The sequence below is a fragment of the Plecotus auritus genome (genome assembly GCF_963455305.1).
Source record: "Plecotus auritus genome assembly, chromosome: 9".
In the NCBI taxonomy this organism is placed as follows: domain Eukaryota; kingdom Metazoa; phylum Chordata; class Mammalia; order Chiroptera; family Vespertilionidae; genus Plecotus; species Plecotus auritus.
Genome location: NC_137783.1, coordinates 79499846 through 79524125, shown reverse-complemented (window position 1 = coordinate 79524125; position 24280 = coordinate 79499846). Strand labels below are relative to the sequence as shown.

General features: G+C 39.3%; 2 protein-coding genes across 8 annotated transcripts in view; one reads left to right on the top strand and one right to left on the bottom strand.

Annotated features, from left to right (window-relative positions):
- Positions 1-24280, bottom strand: part of GRIA4 (glutamate ionotropic receptor AMPA type subunit 4) — a 430608-nt gene that overhangs the window by 109447 nt on the left and 296881 nt on the right. The window lies entirely within an intron of this gene.
- LOC308234128 (protein PIMREG-like) lies at positions 4403-5122 on the top strand (the record flags this gene model as incomplete). The annotated part of the gene is given in 2 exon segments (XM_080641392.1): positions 4403-4738; positions 4742-5122. Coding segments are annotated over 2 exon segments (717 nt in total).

Below are 24280 nucleotides of genomic sequence, written 5' to 3'. Positions count from 1 at the left end.
TAAAATAGCACTATCTTTATTTAAGTGTTTTGGCTGAGTTGTCAAGGGAAAACAATGCCTAGGGTGACGACTTCCTGCAAAAATTAATTATGGTCTTTTATAAAGACAGAAAAATGTAGGAGTAAAAAATCTGCATTTTTATTATTTATCTTCTTAAAAGAAACAGTTTGAAACTAGACAAAGAATAATGATTGAGTGCCTGCCTGGAGTAGAGTTCTAAATTAGGATGGGTTAAGAAGGACATACAAGTTATTCTGATCATATGCTTTCAAAAGAACCCATCTTTACAAGAGTAAAACACTTAGGAAAAGTGATTAATTGATTCCTTTACTTACTGTTTCTTGTTTGTTTTTTTTAGGAAATAGCCATAGTGTTGGACAGATTTAGTTGTAAAATCAGGCTTATGTACATCAATAAGGTAAATGCCAATTGCATCACTGCAATTGTTTTATTAACAAACTAGAGGCCCGATGCACAAAATTCATGCAAGAGTAGGCCTTCCTTCCCCTGGCTGCTGGCACCGGCTTCCCTCAGGCACCTGGGACCCAGGCTTCCCTTGCAACCCTGGCTTCCTCTGGAAGGTTGTCCGGAAGGACGTCTGGTCTAATTAGCATATTATGCTTTTATTATTATAGATTATGGCATAATCTATTTTTATGAATGGGACCGGGACTTTTAAACCTTTATTTATTTATTAAAATTAGAGAAAAATAAACCCAGGACACTTTTACACATCTTGACTTCACCTTTAAAAAAAGGTAGGCCAATAAATATCTCTTATGTATATGTTTACAGTTAGAAAATTCAAGGATTATAAAGTTAAGTCACTGCTGCTGTTACAAGGATGCTTATTATAACTTCAATAGAAGGCAAAGTAAAGTAAGTGGTATGGGTTTTAAGGAAAGATGGTATCATTTGATTGGGAGAACAAGGACATTTTTAAGAGAGAATAGATCATATTAAATATTGATTAGATAAATAAAGAAGTTAATGAGAATATAAATGTCATAAACACTAGTACATTATGATCAGTTTGAGACTTGAAAATGAATACAGTTTGGTCTTCAATCCACAATCAGATTTTATATTAATCCTTTATGTATCAATGGTTCATACAGTATTCAGGGATCTTTTGAGAATAGAGCTCATATGTATTACCTGAAACTATTATTATGAAACTGTGATTGTTATATTGATCACTGTCTTCAAGCTAAAGACCTGCAATGGCACATGATTAAAATATGAATATTTTGGTCTCCCTCCCTTTTTAAAAAATATGTTTTTATTGATGAGAACGAGAGAGAGAAAGAGAGAGAGAGAGAGAGAGAGAGAGAGAGAGAGAGAGAGAGAGAGAGACATCAAAAAGAGAGAAAGATTGATCACCTGCCTCCTGCATGCTCCTTACTAGGGATGGAACCAGCAACCCAGGCATGTGCCCTGACTGGGAAATCAACCAGCAACCTCTCCATGCATGGGATGATGCTCAACCAACTGAGCCACACCAGCCAGGGCTTGGTCTCCCTTCTTAATTAGATTTCATGTCAGCTGGAAATTCCTCTCCCAGTTATCATGTTACAGAGAATTCAGTGACATGGAGAAAACAGTACTACCTATTTGGTGTTAAATGTTGGACATTTATTGTACAACATTACAATAAATGTTGAGGGCAGTCACTCTCACTAATTCTTTTCTTCTCCAAAAATGTCAAACTCGCTAATGTCCCCCGAATGCTGATTTTAAAGATGCTTCAAAATATTTTATTATAGACAAACACCAAAGCATTAGTTTGTTTAGTTAGTTTTCTTTAGTTCTTATAAAAAGAAAAACATAAGGCAAAGGGCTTTTGCAAACAAGCTGTGGACTTAAACTACAATCTTATAAGATAACAGAAGGACCTTTAGTTTGGAGCGTATGATGCACAGATAGGGAGAGGGAAGTGAAGAGCCCAGACCAAACAGAACGGAGACTGCTTTTTAGTGTGAGAAGAGATCCGGGGAGAACATAGAAAATTAGAGCTCTCATCAAGTATTTTAAGAGAAAGAAGTACACATATGCACAAACAAATGTGTATATATGTATATATGTACTTTTTATTCTCTTCTATACTTGGAGATGTTAGAAATTATAAAAGCTTCTAATTAGGAGAACTCTTTTCTGAGGAAAAGAGAAGGGAAGAGAATTGCCCATAAAGGTAGGGGTTACTTCTCAAAGTAGTGATCTTTCTCTCACCAGAAGTTCTTAGCAGAAGCCGGCTCATGTCCAGTAAAAGATGTTGAGGTAGAGTTCTCTGGGCTCTAGAATCATATACAGACTTAAAAGTGCTATGACTATTGTCAGTCACTGTGATAGACACTACTGGTGCCCTGCCCATGCTTTCCCTCTTACCATGTCAAAGCATACTTGCTCAAGACTTGTAACTGCCAGCACCTGAATTTCCTTGGCTCAGGTTCTTCTCTGATTTCTAGAGCCCCCTTTGCCTTTGGGGGTGAGGTGGTGGTGGGGAGATCAGGTCAGAGAGCCAGGGGATTAGTCCCTTTCCCCCCAGCAGCCTCATGCAATAACTGACAGGAGCTGGTGCATAGATACCTGCTCCACCAGTGAGATGCTTCTGACCTCTGGTTCTGCACCAGCTCCAGTAATTAGTTTACACTAATTTCACCCATAGTAATTTGCTAGATAAATGCACCTTTTATTGGCTGCATTTCTCCACTCGCCTCAAATGTGTTTTTCACTTAACAAACCAATTAATTACACATAAACCCTTGTCTGAAGGTCTGCTTCTGGGGGGAACCAAACCAAGACAGTTTCCAATTTAAAACAAATCAGCACACTGCCCTGACTGGTTTGGCTCAGTGGATAGAGCGTCGGCCTGCGGACTGAAAGGTCCCAGGTTCGATTCCAGTCGAGGGCATGTACCTTGGTTGCGGGCACATCCCCAGTGGGAGGTGTGCAGGAGGCAGCTGATCGATGTTTCTCTCTCATCGATGTTTCTGACTTTCTATCCCTCTCCCTTCCTCTCTGTAAAAAATCAATAAAATATATTAAAAAAATAAAATAAAATAAAACAAATCAGCACACTTTTTTTTTTTGCCTGTCCCAAGCTTTTCATCTGTTATATTCTGTGTCCCTAATCTCTATGTATAATGAGGAACTCAAGTTGTGCAAAATACTTTTACTTGAATATCTAAATTTGGTTGAAAATGTTTATTGTCTTACATAGAGAAATAAGAATTAATCAATATCTTTATTTAATAAATTATTTATATTCTTGAAACATGATTTCCCCCTTCACATGTTCTTATATTCTTTAAGGATACCCATTTTTAGTACTGGTTTGCTTTTGTTTCTTTCTTCAGCTTTATTCCAAATAATAAAAATAATTTCTGGAATTGAACATAGTGGCCAGCAGGATGGCAGTGAGGGAGATCGTGTGAGTAAAGGAGTGAGAGGGGGGTGTGTGGACGTGTGTGTGGTGTGTGTGGGTGACTGAAGGACATTAGATCTCACAGGAGTCTCAGGGGCTGGCAGAAAGGGCTCTCCAGCACTCCAAGGCCGGGGAGGATTGAGCCTGGAGCCCATGTCATCTTGAAGAAAGCACAGCAGAGGCCAGGAGTGTAGCAACACCAATACCCAGACTGTCCCTGGACACCACCAAGCACCTGCATGGTGAGCTGCTCGCCTGCCACCCCTGCAGTGAAGGGCACCCTACCTCACTGCTGGCTCCCAGTAGTGACTGCAGGCAAGAGAGACCTCCCATGTTGCACCTCCCCACCATAAGGACCCCGTGCACCCACTTGCCACGCACCAGGACCCAGCGCTTGAAGAACCCCCAGGTGCCAGCAACCTGTGTGCCAGGACCCGGCATGCCAGGACACTGTGGCCCTAGACAAGCTGTGGGCAAACTACGGCCCGCGGGCCGGATCCGGCTGTTCTATCCGGTTCTCTTGCTCTCCCTTCCGCTCCTTTACTTTGAATTTATATTAGTTCACACAAACACTCCATCCATGCTTTTGTTCCGGCCCTCCGGTCCAGTTTAAGAACCCATTGTGGCCCTCGAGTCAAAAAGTTTGCCCACCCCTGCCCTAGACACTGCATTCCAGTTCCTTGCACCCAGAACTGGCACTTCAGAGACCCTGCATGTCTGGACCAAGCATATCCAGTCACGGTGTCTGGAATTGATGCTTCAGGGACCTCCGCACTCCCAGTCCCCACGTGGCTAGACCCAATGCTTCAGGACTTCACGTACTAGGACCCCAAGTGCCGGGATCCCGAGCTCCAGGACCCTGCTGGAATCACACACCAGAAGAAATGTGCAGAAATCGGCTGGGGTGGGCGAGGTGCATCTGTGCTCCGCATCTTGCAGGCGAGGGAGCTTTGGGGGTCTGGTGAACAGAACAGACAGATGGCCTCTCGGTGGCCCGGCATGAGCACCTCCACGCGCAGGAGATCTCTCCAGGACCACCAGCAGCTGGAGGAGAACGATGTGCTACAGCCTGCAGCTGGCCATCTGGAGGCCTCCAGTGGAGCCCTGGGCTCCCTCTGCAGACAGTTCCAAAGGAGGCTGCTCCTGAGAGCAGTCAGCCTCAACCTAGGAGCGGGCCCCTCCTGGAAACGCCTGGAAACCCCAGAGCCAGAGCAGCAGGGCCTCCAGGCTGCAGCTCGCTCAGCTAAGAGCGCCTTGGGTGCCGTGTCTCAGAGAATCCAGGAGTCCTGCCAAAGTGGCACCAAGTGGCTGGTGTAAACCCAAGTGAAAGCCAGGAGGAGGAAGAGAGAGACACAGAAGGGCAGTAGCCCCCCAGCTCACAGCCTGAGTCAGAGGAACACCCGGCTTTCTGGAACCGGCCCTGCCCGCTCAACTCTGGGCCCCTGGGGGTGGGGGCGTCACCGCCGCTCCTCCCAGATGGGCCCACGTGCCCACCCTCTGCGGAGGTCCAGGAGGGAGGCCGCCTTCCGGAGCCCCTATTCCTCTACAGAGCCCTTCTGCTCCCCCAGTGAATCCGACAGTGATCTAGAGCCTGTGGGGGCAGGAATCCAGTGCCTCTGGAAGCTGTCCCAGGAGCTGGACGAGGTCATTGCGGCTGAAGAGAGCACTGACATGATGGTTTCTCTCCTTCGAGACTGATGGAGTGCCTCCAGGTAATGCCCTCCTCCTGAGCATCTTTCCTCCTAAGCATCTTTCCCAGCGTGCTCTCCTTCCTTCCTCCTCTCCTCCTCCTCCTCCATGAGTGCGTGTGAAGATTTGGAGGCGCATTAAAGAACTGAGCCTCCTGGAGAAACTCACAGAGCTGACGCCCAGCAGAGTGAGAAGTGTGCCATCTTCCTACCAGCTGGGACCTGAGCTGCTGACCTCACTGACTCACCACTGTCCAGCTCCTCATTCTGGGGTTAGGCTCTGGTGTCCTCACCCCACCCCCTCACTGAAGCCCAATGAGGGCCAAGAAGAGAGCTCTTTCTTGCAGGAAGTGAGCCATACCTGACCCCCACACTCCTACTTGTAGGATCCATGCCTCTGCACCCTTGAGTTCCTGGAGGAAGCCCCCAGGAGTTGGCAGTGCCCCTGGGCCACTGCTGACAAGGACCTGATAGGCAAAGGCCCAGGTGGGGGCTGGTCAGGGGCCTCCGCTCTCCTGCTCGGACCACATCTGAGCCCCGCAGAGACCGCCTGCCACAGCCCAGGAGGTGACTCCTTGCAGACCTGGCTGCTGGGTGCACAGCTCCCGTGCCTGCCCCAAAAGAAGGGATGGGAGAGATATCCAGGCTCTGAGATCCGGGGCCTACGGGTCCCTATTTATGGCCTCAGCACCGGGCACTGGATGGCAACGAGGAGTAGCACTGCTCAGCAATGTCTGTCCTTTGTAAATTATTTAAGAAATCTGCTTTGTCATTTTATTAGAAAGAAATCAGGGCATAACTTCTCTCCTTAATGTTGCTTTTGCATAATAAAGACTGACAGATTGAGGGAGTCTCAGAGGGAAGGATGGGGGTGGGAGGGATTAGCCATGGAACTATATGCATATATGCATAGCCCATGGACACAGACAAAAGTGTGGTGAGGGCCTTGGGGGGGGGGCGTGGCAGAAGGGGATCAATGGGGGAAAAGGGAGGACATCTGTAATACTTTTCAACAATAAAGATACTTTTATTGAAAGAATGAAGAGGAGAGTTCAGCAATATAACCATATACAAAATATACCAAAAATAATGGTTTTCTCAATGTACCAGCAGTACGTCTATGGAAAATAATGAAATAAAGATTTTCTTTCATCATTAAAAAAAAAAAAAAAGAAGTGTGCACATGTCCCTGCTGACCCGAGCACCTGCAGTGGAAAACTGAGGAGCTGGATCCATACGGGAAAAGAATACAGCTCAGAGCAGAGACAAAGGCATGAGATTTAAGTCAGACCCAGCTTCTGGGCTAGGGAATCACAGAACATTGGACTGCTAGGGGCTTCAACTTCTCAGACCTCAAGCAGGTTGCCCAGGGCCAGAAAGGGATCACAACTCACATATCATAGAAACTAATAGAAAGAGACAGCAAAAATGGGGAAACAAAGAAACAATACCTAAAAGAAAAGAAATGAGGAATCGCCAGAAAAGGAACAAAATGAAATGGGGGCAAGCTATTTGTCAGAGAAAGAATTCAGAGAAATGGTTATAAGGATGCTCAAAAGGCTCGATGAGAAATTTGCTAACATGTGTAAGAATCAAGAAGAAATTAAGAATGACATAGCTGCAATAAAGAACACAATGGAAGGTTTCAACAGTAGACTAGAAGAAGCAGAGAACCAAATCAGCGAGTTAGAAGATAGGATAGAAAAATAACACCCAATCTGAACAGCAATTGGAGAAAAAAATTAGAAAGAAGGAGGAGAGTTTAAGGGAACTATGGCACAACATGAAATGAAGCAAAATCTGCATAATAAGGGTTCCAGAAGGACAAGAAGAAGAGCAAGGATTAGAAAACCTGTTTGAAGAAATAATTACAGAAAACTTCTCTAACTTGGGGAAGAAAAAGGTCCCACAAGCACAGAGAGCCTCAAATGAGATGAACCCAAAAAAACCCACACCAAGAAATGTCATTATTACAATGGCAAATGTTAAAGACAAAGAGAGAATCCTAAGGGCTGAAAGAGAGTGACAGAAAGATACTTACAAGCAATTTCCCATTAGACTATCAAATGATTTCTCCACAGAAACACATCAGGCCAGAAGGGAATGGAATGAAGTATACAAAGTGATGCAAAGAAAGGGACTGAATCCAAGAATACTCTATCCAGCAAGGCTATCATTCAAAATTGAAGAGGAAATTAGGAGCTTCACAGACAAAAAATGGCTGAGGGAGTTGATTACCAGCAAGCCAGCAATGCAGACATGCAAAAAGGACTGTTGTAAAAAGTTAAAATAGAAAGGGAAGAAGGAACAACAGCATAAAGAATAAAAATGGCTACAAATAAGTACTTATCAATAATAACCTTAAACATAAATAGATTAAATGCTCCAATCAAAAGACATAGTGTGACTGAATGGAAAAGAAAACATGACCCATATATATGCTGTCTATAAGAGAGCCACCTCAGAACAAGGGACTCACACAGACTGAAAGTGAAGGGATGGAAAAAAATTTTCAGGCAAACGGACATGAAGAAAAAAACCTGGGGTAGCGATACTTACATCTGACAAAATAGATGTCAAGGTTAATGCCATTACAATAGATAAGGAAGGCTACTTCATAATACTAAAGGCAGCAATTCAACAAGAGGATATGACTCTGGTAAACATATATGCACCCAATATAGGAGCACCCAAATACATAAAAAACCTTCTGGAAGATATCAAGGGAGAGATTGACAGCAATACAGTCATAGTAGGGGATTTTAATACCCCATTGACACCACTGCATAAATCCTCTAGACAAAAAATCAGCAAAGAAACATCAATCATAAATGACTCACGAGATCAGATGGAATTAATTGACATCTTCAAAATATTTCACCCCCAAAACTACAGAATATACATACTTCTCAAGTGCACACGGGACATTTTCAAAGATAAACAACATATTGGGACACAGGCAAAATCTCTTCAAATTCAAGGAGATAGGAATCATATCAAGCATCTTCTCAAATCACAATGGTATAAAATTAGAAATCAACTACAATAAAAACAATGAAAAAAATCAAAGAGTTGGAGGCTAAATAGCATGCTATTAAACAATGAATGTGTTACCAAACAGATAAAAAAAAAAAAAAAAAGCATCCTGGTAACAAATGACAATGAAAACACAATAATCCAAAATCTTTGGGACACAGTGAAAGCAGTGCTGAGAGGGAAGTTCATAGCTCTACAGGCCTACCTCAAAAAAACAAGAAAAACTGGTAATAAATTATCTAACCCTACAAATCAAAGAATTAGAAAGAGAGCAAGAAAAGCCCAGCATAAGCAGATGGAAGGAAATAATAAAGATCAGGGCAGAAATAAATGACATAGAGACAAAAAACAAAAACAAAATAAAAAACAAAAACAACCTCCAAAATCCAAAAAACCAATACAAAAGATCAGTAAAACCAAGAGCTGGTTCTTTGAAAGGATAAACAAGATTGATGAACCTCTAGCCAGGCTCACTAAGAAGCAAAGGGAGAGGACCCAAAGAAATAAAATCAGAAATGAAAGAGGTGAAGTAACAACCAATCCCACAGAAATACAAAGGATTGTTAAAAAATACTATGAACAACTCTATTTCAACCAACTGGACAACCTAGATGAAATGGACATATTCTTAGAAAAATACAAGCTTCCAAAACTCAATCAAGAAGAATAACAAAACCTGAATAGGCTGATAACTACTGAAGAAATTGAAGTGGTAATCAAAAATCTTTCAGCAAACAAAAGCTCTGGTCTGGATGGCTTTACAGGGGAGTTCTACCAAGCATTCAAAGAACTAAAACCTATCCTCCTCAGACTATTCTAAAAAATTCAAGAGGAAGGAACACTTCCAAGCTCTTTCTATGAAGCCAGCATTACCCTAATTCCAAAACCAGATAGAGATACCACAAAGAAAGAGAACGATAGGCCAATATCCCTGATGAACATAGATGCTTAAATCCTCAACAAAATTCTTGCAAATTGGATCCAGCATTACATTAGAAAGATCATACACCATGACCAACTGGGATTTATTCTAGGAATGCAAGGATGGTACAATATCAGCAAATCAATAAAAGTGATACATCACATAAACAAATTGAGAGACAAAAATCACATAATCATATCATCAATGCAGAAAAGGCATTTGAAAAAATATCCAATACCCTTTCTTGATAAAAACTCTCAGCAAAGTGGGAATAGAGGGCTCATACCTCAACATAATAAAAGCCTTATATGACAAACCTATAGCCAACATCATACTCAATGGGCAAAAACTAAAAGGATTTCCCTAAGAACAGGAACAAGACAGAGATGCCCACTTTCACCACTCCTATTCGACATAGTTATGGAAGTGCTAGCCATAACAATTAGACAAGAAGAAGTAAAAGGCATCCAAATTGGAAAAGAAGAAGTAAAACTGTCATTATTCGCAGATGACATGATATTGTACATAGAAAACCCCAAAGACTCCATTAAAAAACCACTAGACTTAATAAATGAATTTGTCAATGTATCAGGATACTAAATTAATACCCAGAAATCTATGGCGTTTTATACATTAATAATGAACTCATAGAAAGAGAAACTAAAAAAAATAATCCCATTTACCATTGCAAAAAAAAATTAAGATTCCTAGGAATAAACTTAACTAAAGAAGTAAAAGACCTGTACTCGGAAAACTACAGGACATTTAAAAAAAGAGACAGAGGAAGACATAAACAGATGGAAGAACATACAGTATTCATGGATTGGTAGAATCAACATCATTAAAATGTCCCTACTACTCAAAGCAATCTACAGATTCAAATGCAATCCCCATTAAAATAGCAATGGCATATTTCACAGACCTAGAACAAACTCTCCAAAAATTCATCTGGAATAAAAAAAGACCCTGCATAGCCACAGCAATCCTGAGAAAGAAGAACAAAGTTGGAGGGATCTCAATACCAGATACCAAGATGTATTACAAAGGCACTGTTCTCAAAACAGCCTGGTACTGGCACAAGAACAGACATATAGATCAATGGAACAGAACAAAGAACCCAGAAATCAACCCAAGCCATTATGTTCAATTAATATTCGACAAAGGAGGCAAGAGCATACATGGAGTCAAGACAGTCTCTTCAATAAATGGTGTTGGGATAATTGGACAGATACATGCAAAAAAAAAAAAAAAAGAAAAAAAAGAAAAGAAACTAGATCACCAACTTACAGCAAACACAAAACTAAACTCAAAATGGATAAAAGATTTAAACATGACAGGAAACCATAAAAATCTTAGGAGAATTCATAGACAGCAAAATATCAGACTTATAGCAATATGTTTACCAATACATCTCCTAAAACAATGGAAACTAAGGAGAAAATAAAGAAATGGGGCTACATCAAAATAAAAAGCTTCTGCACAGCAAAAGAAACCATCAACAAAACAAGAGAGCCCACAGCCTGGGAGAACATATTTGCCAATGTTATATCTGATAACAGTTTAATCTCCAAAATTTATAGGGAACTCATACAACTTAACAAAAGGAAGATAAATAATCCAATCCAAAAATGGGCAAAGCACCTAAATAGACACTTTTGAAAAGTGGACAGTCAGAAGGCCAAGAGACATATGAAAAAATGCTCAAAGTCACTAATCATCTGAGAGATGCAAATCAAAATGATAATGAGGTATCATCTCACATCTATCAGAATGACTATCATCCAGAAATCAATAAATGACAAGTGCTGGTGAGGATGTGGAGAAAAGGGAACCCTTGAATATTGCTGGTGGGAGTGCAGACTGGTGCATCCTCTTTCAAAAATAGTATGGCGTTTCCTCAAAAACTTAAAAATGTAACTCCCATTTGACCCAGTAATCCCACTTCTTAGAATATATCCCAAGAAATATGAAACATCAATCAGAAAGAACATATGCACCCCTGTGTTCATAGCAGCAAAATTTACCATAGCTAAGATTTGGAAACAGCCTAAATGCCCATCAGCAAATGAGTGGATAAAAAACAGTGGTACATCTACACAATAGAATACTATGCTGCTGTAAAAAAGAAAGAACTCTTACCATTTGCAACAGCATGGATGGACCTGGAGAGCATTATGCTCAGTGAAATAAGCCAATCGGAGAAAGATAAGTATCACATGATCTCACTCATGTGTGGAATATAATTAACAACATAAACTGATAAACAAAAATAGATCCAGAGACACAGAAGCAGGGATCAGACCATCAAACATCAGAGGGAGGGGAGGGGAGGGAATGGGGTAAGAGATCATCTAAAGGGCTTGTATGTATGCATATAAGCATGACCAATAGACAAAGACAGTAGGGGAATGAGGGCCTGTGCTGGGGCATTGGAGGGGGTGGGGAGAAGTCAACAGGGGGAAAAAGAGACATATGCAATACTTTCAACAATAAAGAATTAAAAAAAAATTCCTTCAGGTTTATCCTTTCATATCACAGATTGTAGATACCTTTACATACACCTCTCCCACATTGAGGACCCTGCAAGCGATATGATTTGAACAGGGTGGTAGAATTATGAATGGAAAGCAAGTGCTGAAAACCAGGTGTTTAATTCCCACTCCATTACACTCCACCTCATCAGGGTAACTGCCAACAGTACAGAAAAGCACATAGTAGAATACACCTGTATATTCTTCTCTCTGACAATTATGGTGGTTTGAAAATTCTATGTCCAGAAAGCTTTAATAATGTTACAATTCTTATTATGTTAACTCTGAATATCTCTTAGTAGAGATCCATTTTAAGATAATAGCATTTTAATTTAGTGATTTTAAAGTATTTGCAAAGAGGCACAAAATATTCTGTGGAATTTGTAATTATTAATTTGGAACACACAGAAAAGCTTGAAAGAACCAATGAGCAGCATGTTCTTGTTTAATTGTAAAGACATTTTGTAAGAAGCAATATAAAAATCATTCGAATGCGATATAGGTGGAGAGGTTAATCCTGTGCTTTCATTAACAAACACATTAAATAAACATAAGCATTAAGTGATAAAGCTGGGACTCCAGTCCAGGTCTTTTGAGTACAAATTTTTTATGTTTTATATTGTAGCCTGTTGCCTTCTTTAGGCCATAGCAATAAAAAAGACATGTTTCTGACCAATATTAATCTATCTCTCATAAGAGCAAAATGAATAAAACAGATCTATGAGAGAGTGACCTCTTTATCACATTAGTATTTGATAATGCCTAAGTTGTTTATGAAAATAACTAGATTTCTCATAATGAAATAAGACACAGTTCCTTCTCTTCAAATAATCTCCTGTCTGAACATATTGCTTATTTGAATAGCAGCTTATATGCAAGGTACTGCTAACTCCAATTTGCACTTGAATGGGTCAGGGGCACACAGACGGAGAATTAGGAGGTAAAATATAACACATCCACATCTAGGTTTGAAAATTCTTTATAAATACATATCAAAGCTAATTAGCATAAAGGCTTAAATGATTTGAATTCAGTTTTGTACAGCTTGTAATTTACTAGGTGTATATTTAAAATGATAGTTCAAGTACATATCCTAAATTTAATCGCAATCCCACTCAATAAAAGAAATAATTTTATTTATGTGACAAGCTCAAAGTGATCAATTACAAGTTTAACTATGTGCAGTATAGTTCAGTGTTAAATACATTTTATGATGTTCTCTGTGAAATGGGAACTCCATAGATGGTAGGACATAGAGTTAACTTTATATCAATCAGAATATCTCATTTCTTGAGATGTTCCTGATAGGGTATGTCATCACTGAAAAATACCTTGGCTTATACAGAAAATTTGAGGGGGCATATTTTTAAGCAAATCAGTTTTTAAGAGGTGACTGTAAAACATCCTGTGATCACATTTGCAGGTAACACTAGGTTAAATAAGTTTTAAGGGGTTTTTTGCTATATAAATTTTTAGAGATTTTAACATACTAAAGTACACTAACATCCCAAGAGCCAGATAGAGTTTGCAGTTGTGTATAACAGTTTTATAAGGATGTTTAAGCTCATCCTTCCTATAGCATTATCCTCACTCACATCTTTCCTTAGCTTTAATGTACATTTCAAGCATTACTCATTTTAATGGCACGTTCTTATTTCTCCTCAGTGTTGATCATTTTTACCCACAGTAAAGACACAACGTAAACCATTTGAAGCATATTTAAGATAAATTCTGTCCATAATTTTTGTGGTAGCACTTCACTGTTTTGCAACGTGAGCTAGTAACTTTTAGGTCATGAGTTTTTAAATTTGCATGTTTGTAGTTATATTCAACAGATAAAATTGTGATTAAGTAAATATGTAAGACATTTGCATGCAGAGTTATTCTCTTTTATTGCAGTAGTATGTTTTCTTTGCATTTAAATGTATATGTTATGTCCTACTTCAGACAATTTGGTATGAGAGGCCAGTTTCCTATGAAGTGGCTTCAGAGAGAGAGGAAATAGATATAAGCAGATATCCTGTCTCAATAAAGGAGCAAAAGCTTTTCTAAGTGACCCTTCACATTTGTTCAAATGATTAACTCCAAAATAACTTAAAAACAAACAAATGAAAGGTCATAACTGACAGAGAAAAGGCGGAAAAAATATACCTCTCCCTAATAAATGGGATTCTCCTATTTGGTGTTGGTATATAATATTTGCATAGCAACTTCACTGGGTAGGTCTTTTGCCCATATTATCACGTAAGACAGTAGAAATTGAAAGACTATTATTCATAATAACTGATAATACTATTAACTTTATAAAAATAAATTTTGTTGTTTTTTTTTAAACCGCAGTCAGATCAAACTTCACAAAATCGTAATAAAAATAATAGAGACTATGAATGCCCAAGTATATATCATGATGTTTGGCAAAGTAGCCATTTAATAAATTCACTTAGTAAACAATATCTCATTATCACTACTTGAATATCCTATATAATAAAAGCCTAATATGCTAAGTGTCCTGTTGTCTGGTTGGCCATTCAACCAATCAAAGCGTAATATGCTAATGATATGCTAAGGCCACTAACTAGCTCACTATGATGTGCACTGACCACTAGGGGGCAGACAGTCAACTGGTCGACCAGTAGCTATGATGTGCACTGTCCACCAGGGGGCAGTCAACTGGTCGACCAGTTGCTATGACATGCACTGACCCCCGGGGGCAGGCACTCTGATCTGTAGGTTAGCTTGCTGCTGGGGTCCCGCCGATAGGGACTGGAGTCCTCCTGCTGTCCCTCCTCAGCTGGCCAACCTTCCATGTCCCTCCCTGGTCCCGATCATGCACCGGTGGGGTCCCTCGTCTTGGCCTGCACCCTCTCACAATCCAGGACCCCTCAGTGGATGTCAGAGAGCTGGTTTTGGCCCAATCCCACAGGCCAGACTGAGGGACCTCACTGGTGCATGAATTCGTGCACTGGGCCTCTAGTCCTATATAATAAAAGCCTAATATGCTAAGTGTCTGGTCAGCCGGTCAGCCGTTCAACCAATCAAAACGCAATATGCTAATAATATGCTAAGGCTGCTCAACTGCTCACTATGATGTGCACTAACCACCAGAGGGCAGACTCTCTGACTGGTAGGTTAGCTTCTGCTGGGGTCCGGCAGATCAGGACTGAGTGAGACAGGCTGGACATGCCCTGGAGCCCTCCCATAGTTCCACCCTGGCTGGCCAACCTCCCACATCTCTCCTCGGCCCAACTGTGCACCTTTGGGCTCCCTTAGCCTGGCCTGCTCCCTCTTGCAATCTGGGACCCCTCAGGGGATGTCGGAGAGCCAGTTTTCATCTGGTCCCGCAGGCCAGGCCGAGGGACCCCACTGGTGCACGAATTCATGCACTGGGCCTCTAGTATATATATAATTTCTTTTATTGTGTGGCTCCCTCACTGAAATACAAGCTCCATGAGGCAGGGAATTTACCGAGCTTACAGCAGTTTCTGGCCCATAATAAGCACTGAATAAATATTTGTTGCATAGACATCAAATACATAAAGTTATATACTGTTATCTATGACACATAAATGTAAGTATAAAGATTAAGAACATATGCTCATTTAGTACACTGCTTAGTCACAAGGGTGTCCACCTTCCAGTCCATTGTCTATGTTGTCAACAGAATTATCTTTTTAAAATACAAATTCCATCCTATTTAAAACCTCCAATGCCATGTAAATATTATGATGTATTTAAAACTCTCAGGTAAAGCCTATGAGCCCTTCATAACCTGTCTGCCATCTGCCTTCTCCTCCTGCTGCACTGGATGTTCCAGCCCTGCACACGAGGCTTCCTCCCAGGGCGCTTCTCTGAACACGCCTTGAGTGCGCTCTCCCAGCTTTTCTTCCTGGGAATGCTGACTCATCTTTCAATAATTTGCTTTCATCTTTAGTACACCTCTTCACATGGTGTGTATTATTGTTTGTGTTCCTCTGTTTTCCTTCACAACTGAAATTCCTTCAAGGGATACATTGAAGTCAATTTAACTTTATATATGGTGCTTGAAAATTAGTAGATAGTGAATAAATGTTTGTTGAATAAATGAGCAAATGGGTAAGTGTTGTGTATATTTGTAAGAAAGGAACATGAATGGTAGAGTGGGCAGAGACAAGAAAATTTGTTTCTCTTGTGTTACCTGCAAAATTTTTGCATTATTATATCATTCTATTATACTAGAATATTTGACTTTAAAGTTTATATTATAACAATCAGCAAAAATAAACACAAAACTAATTGTAAAAATAAAATTCATATATATATATATATATATAAATGTGTGTGTATATATATGCTCCAATATATATTTCCAATGTATGCTCTGTGGTCTTAAAAGAAGGACACAGGGCACAGGGCAAGTACAGAGATGATTTCAGCCCGGACTTTGGAAGACTATAATAATCATGTGTTAAATATGACCCTTCAAATAGAAAGTAAACTTCCTACGTACAAATTATGTAAAACTTATTCCCCACCCCCACACTTTTTTTTTTTTTTGGTAAAAATGACACCACTTTAATTTCCTTCAATCTGATCTTAAACTTGGTAACAGTTTTATATGAGCTCAGAGAAAATCTAGACAATTGGCAGGGAAATCCTGTACATTTATGTGGTTAATCTCAAGGAGAGGATTAGGAATGAATTTGTTCCATTATCTTTCTAAAAAGATGCGTCACTTCATTTACTAACAGGTAGTACACTCAATTACTAAACTGTTTAATGGAAATTCCCTAGAATTTATAAAGTGTAGTTATATTTATAATGCCTACAAGACTCAGAAAAGTATCTTCAAAGGCATTATTGGATGTTTTGCTTCCATTTTGTTAATCTCACTGCCTTTTAAACATTTAAAAAGCAGCTGCAAAATTCTACTGAAATAAGTTATGAAGTTATCCTCTTTATTTCTATTTAATGAGGACTATTACTTACCTATCCCTAAACCATAGTAGATAAGTCTGTGCAGCTGATTTTTATTTAAGGCTAGAAAAACTAATTTATTATATATGTCTAAAATTATCAAGCAGATTTTCCTTTATCTTTTTAAAAGAAGCTGAGCTTTTGAATGTTCAAGTCAACAACAAAATGACAACTATTCTAATAAGTGTTCTTGTAGCATCGATTAAAACAAATTGGGTTGAACACAAATCCTATAATTCACAATTCTAAGATAAAAGTACTTGCGTTCAACAACCATATTTTTCTTCTTAAAAATTCATATTTTGCTTTCTTCACTTTTCCTTTTATTTTAGCATTTTTACTCTATAAGAAAACGAGGAATAGCTGTAACCATGGTAATAGTTGCTAAGAGACAATCAGAGAAGCCTTTATAACGCCCACTAATTCCATTTGCACCAGCCTGACCATGGTCTGTAAAGGTGTTTCTGTTTTCTGTGAAAACAACAAACCCAGTGCATAATGGGATTTGCACATTTAAATCAGTTCAACTAAAAAAGTAAGACTAAAGAAGTAAAATCCCCCTTTTTAATCATAACCTCATGTCTTTGAAGTTTCTCCTCACTTTGTTGCAGCTCCTGTCCTAGCCAAGCTCCTATGCAGGAGTTGCTTTATAGTGATGCAATAGCAGCAAGCGCTGCCAGCACTGCAGTGCGGGAAATGGCTCATGTGATTTCTGTGCTGTAGTAATTTATTTGAGTGCCCGATTTGTTCCCGTTGTATCTCACTCATTGTTGCTTTAATATATGGAAATAAAACTCTTGTGCTTTTTACAGCCTATACAACAAACTCTAGAAAACCTGAATTTCCAATCATCTTCGGAGGGTGAGATTCTGAATAAGAAAGCTTCACAGATGATGGAGGGCTTACCCCCTGAACTGTCAAGTGCTGCTGGGTGCTCTTCCCTTAAACACATAAAAGAGTTGTAACTCCTGCCTGCATCTTCATGGGAAGCTCATTCAGACTTTCATTTAGTCCACAATTATTTTTTGATCCCCTTTCATATCCCTGGAAATATATTGGTAAATGATAAACATAGACCCTGCTGTGATGGAGATAAGATTTCAACAGCAAAGGCAGAGCACTAAGTGAATGCAATACAATCAATCCTTATTCCTGCTACCTCCAATCTTCACAGCTTCACCTTTGCCCTCCACCCAATTTTTACCCCACAGAACTCATCTCCTGGACTTTCTCAGACTACCTGGACTTTGCAGTTTCTGTCTAGAACACCCCTACCCCTTTTCCATTCCTGGGAAAATACAGTGCATTTCCATTTAATGTCTTTTTTCCCCCCAGGATGCATTTCTGACTGTTGTAATTATACTTATCACTGCATGTTTTAGATTTTTGATACATTTGGTACTAATTCTGTTTCTGAACCCATCACATAGCAATTATTTATATTTGTGAGTTCCTGGTATAGGGACCATGCTTTGCTCATCTTGTTACAGCCTGCAGTGCCTGGAATGGTGTCTGGTACATAGATAGATGTTGAATGAATAAATAAGGAGTCAAGTGCAGAGTTGGCCTGTCTCCTGCTGTTGGTTCATTCCCTACTATCAGAATCTATGTTGCTTAATCCTGCTCTAATTGATACAAATAATTGAAGCTATTATCTCCAATGATCATGTCTCTTCTATAACGACTACTTAAACTGAAGCTAGCTTTTCTTTTGGTGTTCCTTTTTGTCACTTACCTCTCTTTTTCTTTTTTAAAAAAATTATTTCAGAGAGAGGAAGGGGAAAGGGAGAGAGAGGTAGAAATATCAATGATGAGAGAGAATAATTGATCAGCTGCCTCTTGCACTTCCCCTACTGGGGATGGAGCCTGAAACCTGGGCATGTGCCCTGACAGGGAATCAAACTGAGACCTCTTGGTTCACTGGTTGATGCTCAACCACTAAGCCATACTGGCCAGGCTTTCTCCATTCTTTTGATAAACAGCTATTTCGTGCTCTAAGGTCACTTCTTGCCATCTTCACCTCATACCTGCTTTGTTTATTCAGTTAGATTCCTTAGAAACATTTATGCTATGTCCCAGGGCCCATATAGTTCCAGTTCTCTATCTATTGCCTTTAATATAATCACTTATCCAACAAGAACTGGCACTCAGAGCAAAATCCCTGCAGCAATATGAAATTGTTGATCACTTTTTATGCACTGTATTTCCAAAGGAGAGGATACCTTTATTTTAGTAGTATTTTGGCAAATGCTCTTTGCTTAACCCACAGTTAACTAGATAAGAGTTACTAAGTAGAACAGAAAATGTATCCGTTTTGCTCATCATTTTATCTTCAGCAGAGCACAGTGCCTGACACAAAGGGAGAACTCCATAAGTATTTGTAGAATGAATGAATATACATACAGTGCCACTTGACTGAGGGTTTTTTTTTGCTCCTCTTCAGCACAATACCCCATGGGTAAAATTATATATTGCTTCAGGATCACACACAATCATTAGGAAGTCTTTACTGCAAATAATATTATTAACTTGTAGAGTGAGCAAGACTCTTCAAGATCACCTCAGTCCAGTGCTCCTTATTTAAAACTAGAGGCCCGTTGCACGATATTCGAAGAGTACAAGCCATCCCATTGCCCATTGTGACAACAGCGTGTTTCAGAGAATGAGCTGAATGTTCACGAGAGAAACATTTCCTTGACAAACAGGAACACAGAAATCTAGCTGTAGGGCCTTAGGTTTTTCTCACGATGGAGTAAATGTGTGAGCAACCATTAACTTTAAGTGCATTTTGTTTAAATAATCTTTGATGTCAGATGCTAGAAAGATAAGGATCAAGTTTTTGTTGCAGTTTTGCTATTGGATTAAACTTGTGAATCAAAATCTGTTTCTTCAGTGTTCAATTGATAAGGTGTTAGAGTACCCCAGGACTCTTTTCAAGTAATCAGGTTCAAGATGAAAAATTAATAGATATCTGTAAGAATAAATAATGTTTGAAAGGCTCCAGCTATAAGCCATTTATTCTGATATGAAAACAATTCATTTGCTTCCAGTTAAACTTGGCTATTATGAGCTATTCTATAAAGTAACTGACATATTGTTAGAGCAAGAAAATGGGGTGAAATGAATAATGCCATTGTCCAACTGATTATATTAATTTAAGTAAAATTTGAGATTCTTTCTATCAATAATTGATAAAAAATTCAACAAATGTTAAAAATATTTTTAGTTATAAGTTTCTTTTCAACGTTCTTCTTCTGTAGATGAGTGAACCAAATTGCCCATTAGATTTTGAGAGCCAAAAATGAAATTTGTTTTATTGAAGACTATGCAAACAAAATGACAAAAATATAACATCATAGTTTTCTTATGTTTCTATTGTTTTAAATAACTCAGTGAGGGATATTTACATCATTTTTCCATTTTTTTCCTATGATGTAATTTAAGGTAGAAAAATCAATATACTTTAAGTTATAATTTCAAATAATTGTTTTGAAGCTCATGTTTTGAAATGTTTGAATGAGAATATGGTTAACTGCTATTTTAAAAAGCAATCCTATATAATATCCAGTGGTTCTCAACCTTTCTAATGCCGCGACCCTTTAATACAGTTCCTCATGTTGTGGTGACCCCCAACCATAAAATTATTTTCGTTGCTACTTCATAACTGTAATTTTGCTACTGTTATGAATCGTAATGTAAATATCTGTGTTTTCCGATGGTCTTAGGTGACCCTGCTAGTGGTTCTCAACCTGTGGGTCGCGGTTCTCAACCTGTGGGTCGCGACCCACAGGTTGAGAACCGTTGCTGTAGAGCCTAAGACCATTGGAAAACACAGATATTTACATTACGATTCATTAACAGTAGCAAAATTACAGTTATGAAGTAGCAACAAAAATAATTTTATGATTGGGGGTCACCACAACATGAGGAACTGTATTCAAGACATTAGAAAGGTTGAGAACCACTAAGCATAATATGCAAATTGACCAAACAGCAGAACAACCAGTCAGCAGGGGGCGGGACTGGCGAGCAGGCAGCACCAGGCCAGCCAAGGCACATGCCAGTGGGCAGAGGGAGGGGATGACGATGGGGGGGGCGGCGGCAACCAGCAGTGGCGGAGAGGCAATGGGGGGGGGGACCTGGCCACTTGCCAGCTGGTGCCATCCCCTGATCAGCCTGCCCGGTTGCCTCCCCCAGAGGGAGGCAGACTGTGGCTTAGGCCCACTCCCCACGAGAGGGTGCAGGCCAGGCTGAGGGACACCCCCCGCCCCCCGAGTGCATGAATTTTGGTGCACCGGGCCTCTAGTATGTATATAAGAATACATTAGTTCATGGCATAAAAATGATTTGGAAAACATACAGAAGATGAAGTGTTTCTCTAACTACAATTGTCCATTAACATATTTTGAGAGAAAATTGTGTGAGCTATTTACATTATGATTTTAAAAATTGTTACAAATTGAATTGTCCAAAAAGTAATTATTGACAGTATGCTACTGTAACATGAAGGGTGCCCATCTTTCTAGAAACTTACTGGTACATCTCCTTATCTTCATAGTATTAATTTTACCATCTCCTGAGAGAGGGCTACTTCTTTTAAAATACTTTTCTGATCAATATTACTTAGCATTTTACTTAAAAAATGCTTTGATTTATTCTCTAAAGTTGTTTCCTGTGTTATCTCCATTTATTCAAGATGTTGAACCACAGAGCTATGGAAATGCATGTACAAATTCCTGACAATATCTGAATTAGCTCTTGTGTTTACATGAGTCAAGGGTACAACTAGGAACATTAAAAGTTATTTTGCTTAGCGGTACAGTGAATGAATATACTAATAAAAGGGTAATATGCTAATTAGACTGGATGTCTTCCGGATAAAGCCATGGTGGCGGGGGCCAAGGCAGAGGCAGTTAAAGGTGATCAGGCCAGTAGGGGAGAGCAGTTAGGGGTGATCAGGTTGGCAGGGGAGAGTGGTTAGGGGCAATCAGGCAGGAAGGCAGGTGAGCAATTAGGAGCCAGTGGTCTTGGATTATAAGAGGGATGTCCGACTGCCAGTTTAGGCCCAATCCCATAGGGTCCTGGATAGGAGAGGGTGCAGGCTGGACTGAGAGACACACCCCCCCTGGTGCACAAATTTTGTGCACTGGACCTCTAGTTTGTGTGTGTGTGTGTGTGTGTGTATAGTAAAAATCATTTTCAAGGCCTCTAGTGTGTGTGTGTGTGTGTGTGTGTGTGTGTGTATGTGTGTATATACAGTAAAAATCATTTTCAGAATCAGAAATAAGCTTTTCTTACAGAGAAATTTTATAGGACAATTAAGAATACATTATATTCTTACAATACCCTAGTCTTTGCTATAATTGATAAGAGTTATACCTGAGAAGCATTTTAAAGGGACAAAGGTCTATTACTAGCCTCATTATCACTATGCTGTCATGATAGAACAGAAACCTTTTATCATTCAGCAAGAAAAATAGAAATTGAAAAGGTAGACATTCAAGGTTTCTAAGTTCTGGGGTTGTAATGTACAGCATGGTGACTATTATTAACAACACTGTATTATAGCCTTGAAAGTTGTTAAGAAAATGGATTGTAAATGTCCTCAGCCACCCAAAGAAATGATAATTATGTGAAGTAATGGACTTTTAACTAATCCTACTGTGGTAATCATTTCACAATATATTATTAGGGTATCTCATTATCATATTGTACATCTTAAACTGACACAATGTTATACATAATTTATATCTCAATAAGGTTGGGAAAAAGAAAAAAAAATTCTTTGAAATGACAAGAAAAATTAAGATGTCCAGTTCCCTTAGCAAGAGCTTATTTAAGGCTTATTCAAAGAGTTAATCCAAATCACTCGGGTGTGCCGATTTTCTTCTGAGAAACCAGCTATGCCTCTGAAATGGATCAATGTGCTTTAGCCACTCAACTGCCTTCTCCAAACACAGCCTTTGAAGCATAGGTGCTACGTGGAGGGTCTTTCTGAGCCTCACTCAAGCTCCAACAGGAACTTGGCAACCAGCAGGTCTCAGGGGTGGGCAAACTTTTTGACTCAAGGGCCACAGTGGGTTCTTAAACTGGACTGGAGGGCAGAAACAAAAGCATGGATGGAGTGTTTGTGTGAACTAATATAAATTCAAAGTAAAGGAGCGGAGGGGAGATCAAGAGAACCCTCCGGTCTTTCGGCTCCGCGGGCCGGATAGAACAGCCAAACGGGCCGGATCCGGCCCGCGGGCCGTAGTTTGCCCATGGTTGTAACTGCTCTCTGGGATTCATGAGGAGTTATTTACAAAGCCTCAGTTGTTCAGGTCAAACAACCCAAACTCTCTACCCGGACGGCAATGGGAGAGAGGAAGAATGGAACTTTGAGCTGAAGTAAGAAAGAATGTTTTTCCTTGGTTTCCATAAATGGACATTAAAAAGAATAATGACAATCTTAATAATTTTGGGCTCTTTTAGAATAAACCTGGATAATGGACAAGTTTGTAATGAATTATTTCCCAATATAATATAAACATATTTCTTCAATCAAGTGGTTTTTTTCCTTCTATAAAGAATGACAGAAGGTGAATACGCCATCATTTCCTCTACAGAATGCTCTGGCTTTACTAGACCTTTAAAAGAAATACCACATTTTTAAAATTTGTAACTTTTACAAACTCTAATATAGTTGAGGAAGGAAATTTAAGGCAGCTGGTTTAATGCCCTCTTATAATGAGGAATCTTTGAAACACATGTTGGTTTTGAATAGTTGCATATTTAAGTTATTATTAGAAATAAACCTTTTAGTTGGTAAATTTACTACCACAAATAAAATCATATAGTTATGTAGATAAAGTATATATAGCAAACTAACCAAAAAAACATAATGCTGCAATATTGTCTAGACTCTAGCCAACTCAATTATTGTAGATGAATATAGGCAAACATTTCTGAGACCACTAGATGGCATTCATTCACTGCAATTTTGGCCAAATAAGGCATTTCAAAGCTTCATCATGATATACAGGTTAGGGGGAACGCAAATGTTATCCATTATTTGGCAATATTTTCCTATCATTTAACACAATGACAAAGCTCTATTTTATAGTTTCCTTCAAATCAAATAAACAAATATTTATTGAAAGCTTTGTTCAAGGATTCTTCATGCGGAGAGTTGAAAACCACTTTTCTTGTGGTGGTAATGTATTTACTTAACACATCTAGAAGAAATTATGCTGTGCACCGTATGCCACTTAATTTTGCTTTGTTTCATTGCTTTAATAATTCATGTTGTTATTTCTCATGTAACGATTCCTCTAAAGGTTAGAAAAAGCACACAGTCACAAATATTTCAATTTTCAAATATTCAAATATTTTAGATGGAATGGCATTAATCTTCAAAATTAGGTGGGTGGGGAGAGATTAACCAAAAATATATATGCAAGTATGCATAACCCATATAACCCATGGGCATAGACCATAGTGTGGTGAATGCCTGGGTGAGGGGAGGGTGCAAGTTGGAGGGGTTAATGGGGTGTGGGGGGAGGGACATCTGTATTACTTTCAACAATAAAGATAAATGTTTAAAATATACAGATATAGAAGAAAAAAATTAATGTTTATGAAAATAGGAGGTCAAGAAATCTTGATGGTCCACAAAAGGCTCTTTCTATTGTACAGCTTAAAAATGTCTGAGAAATAGTCCTCCTTCCTGCTTTGAGACCTAAACCAA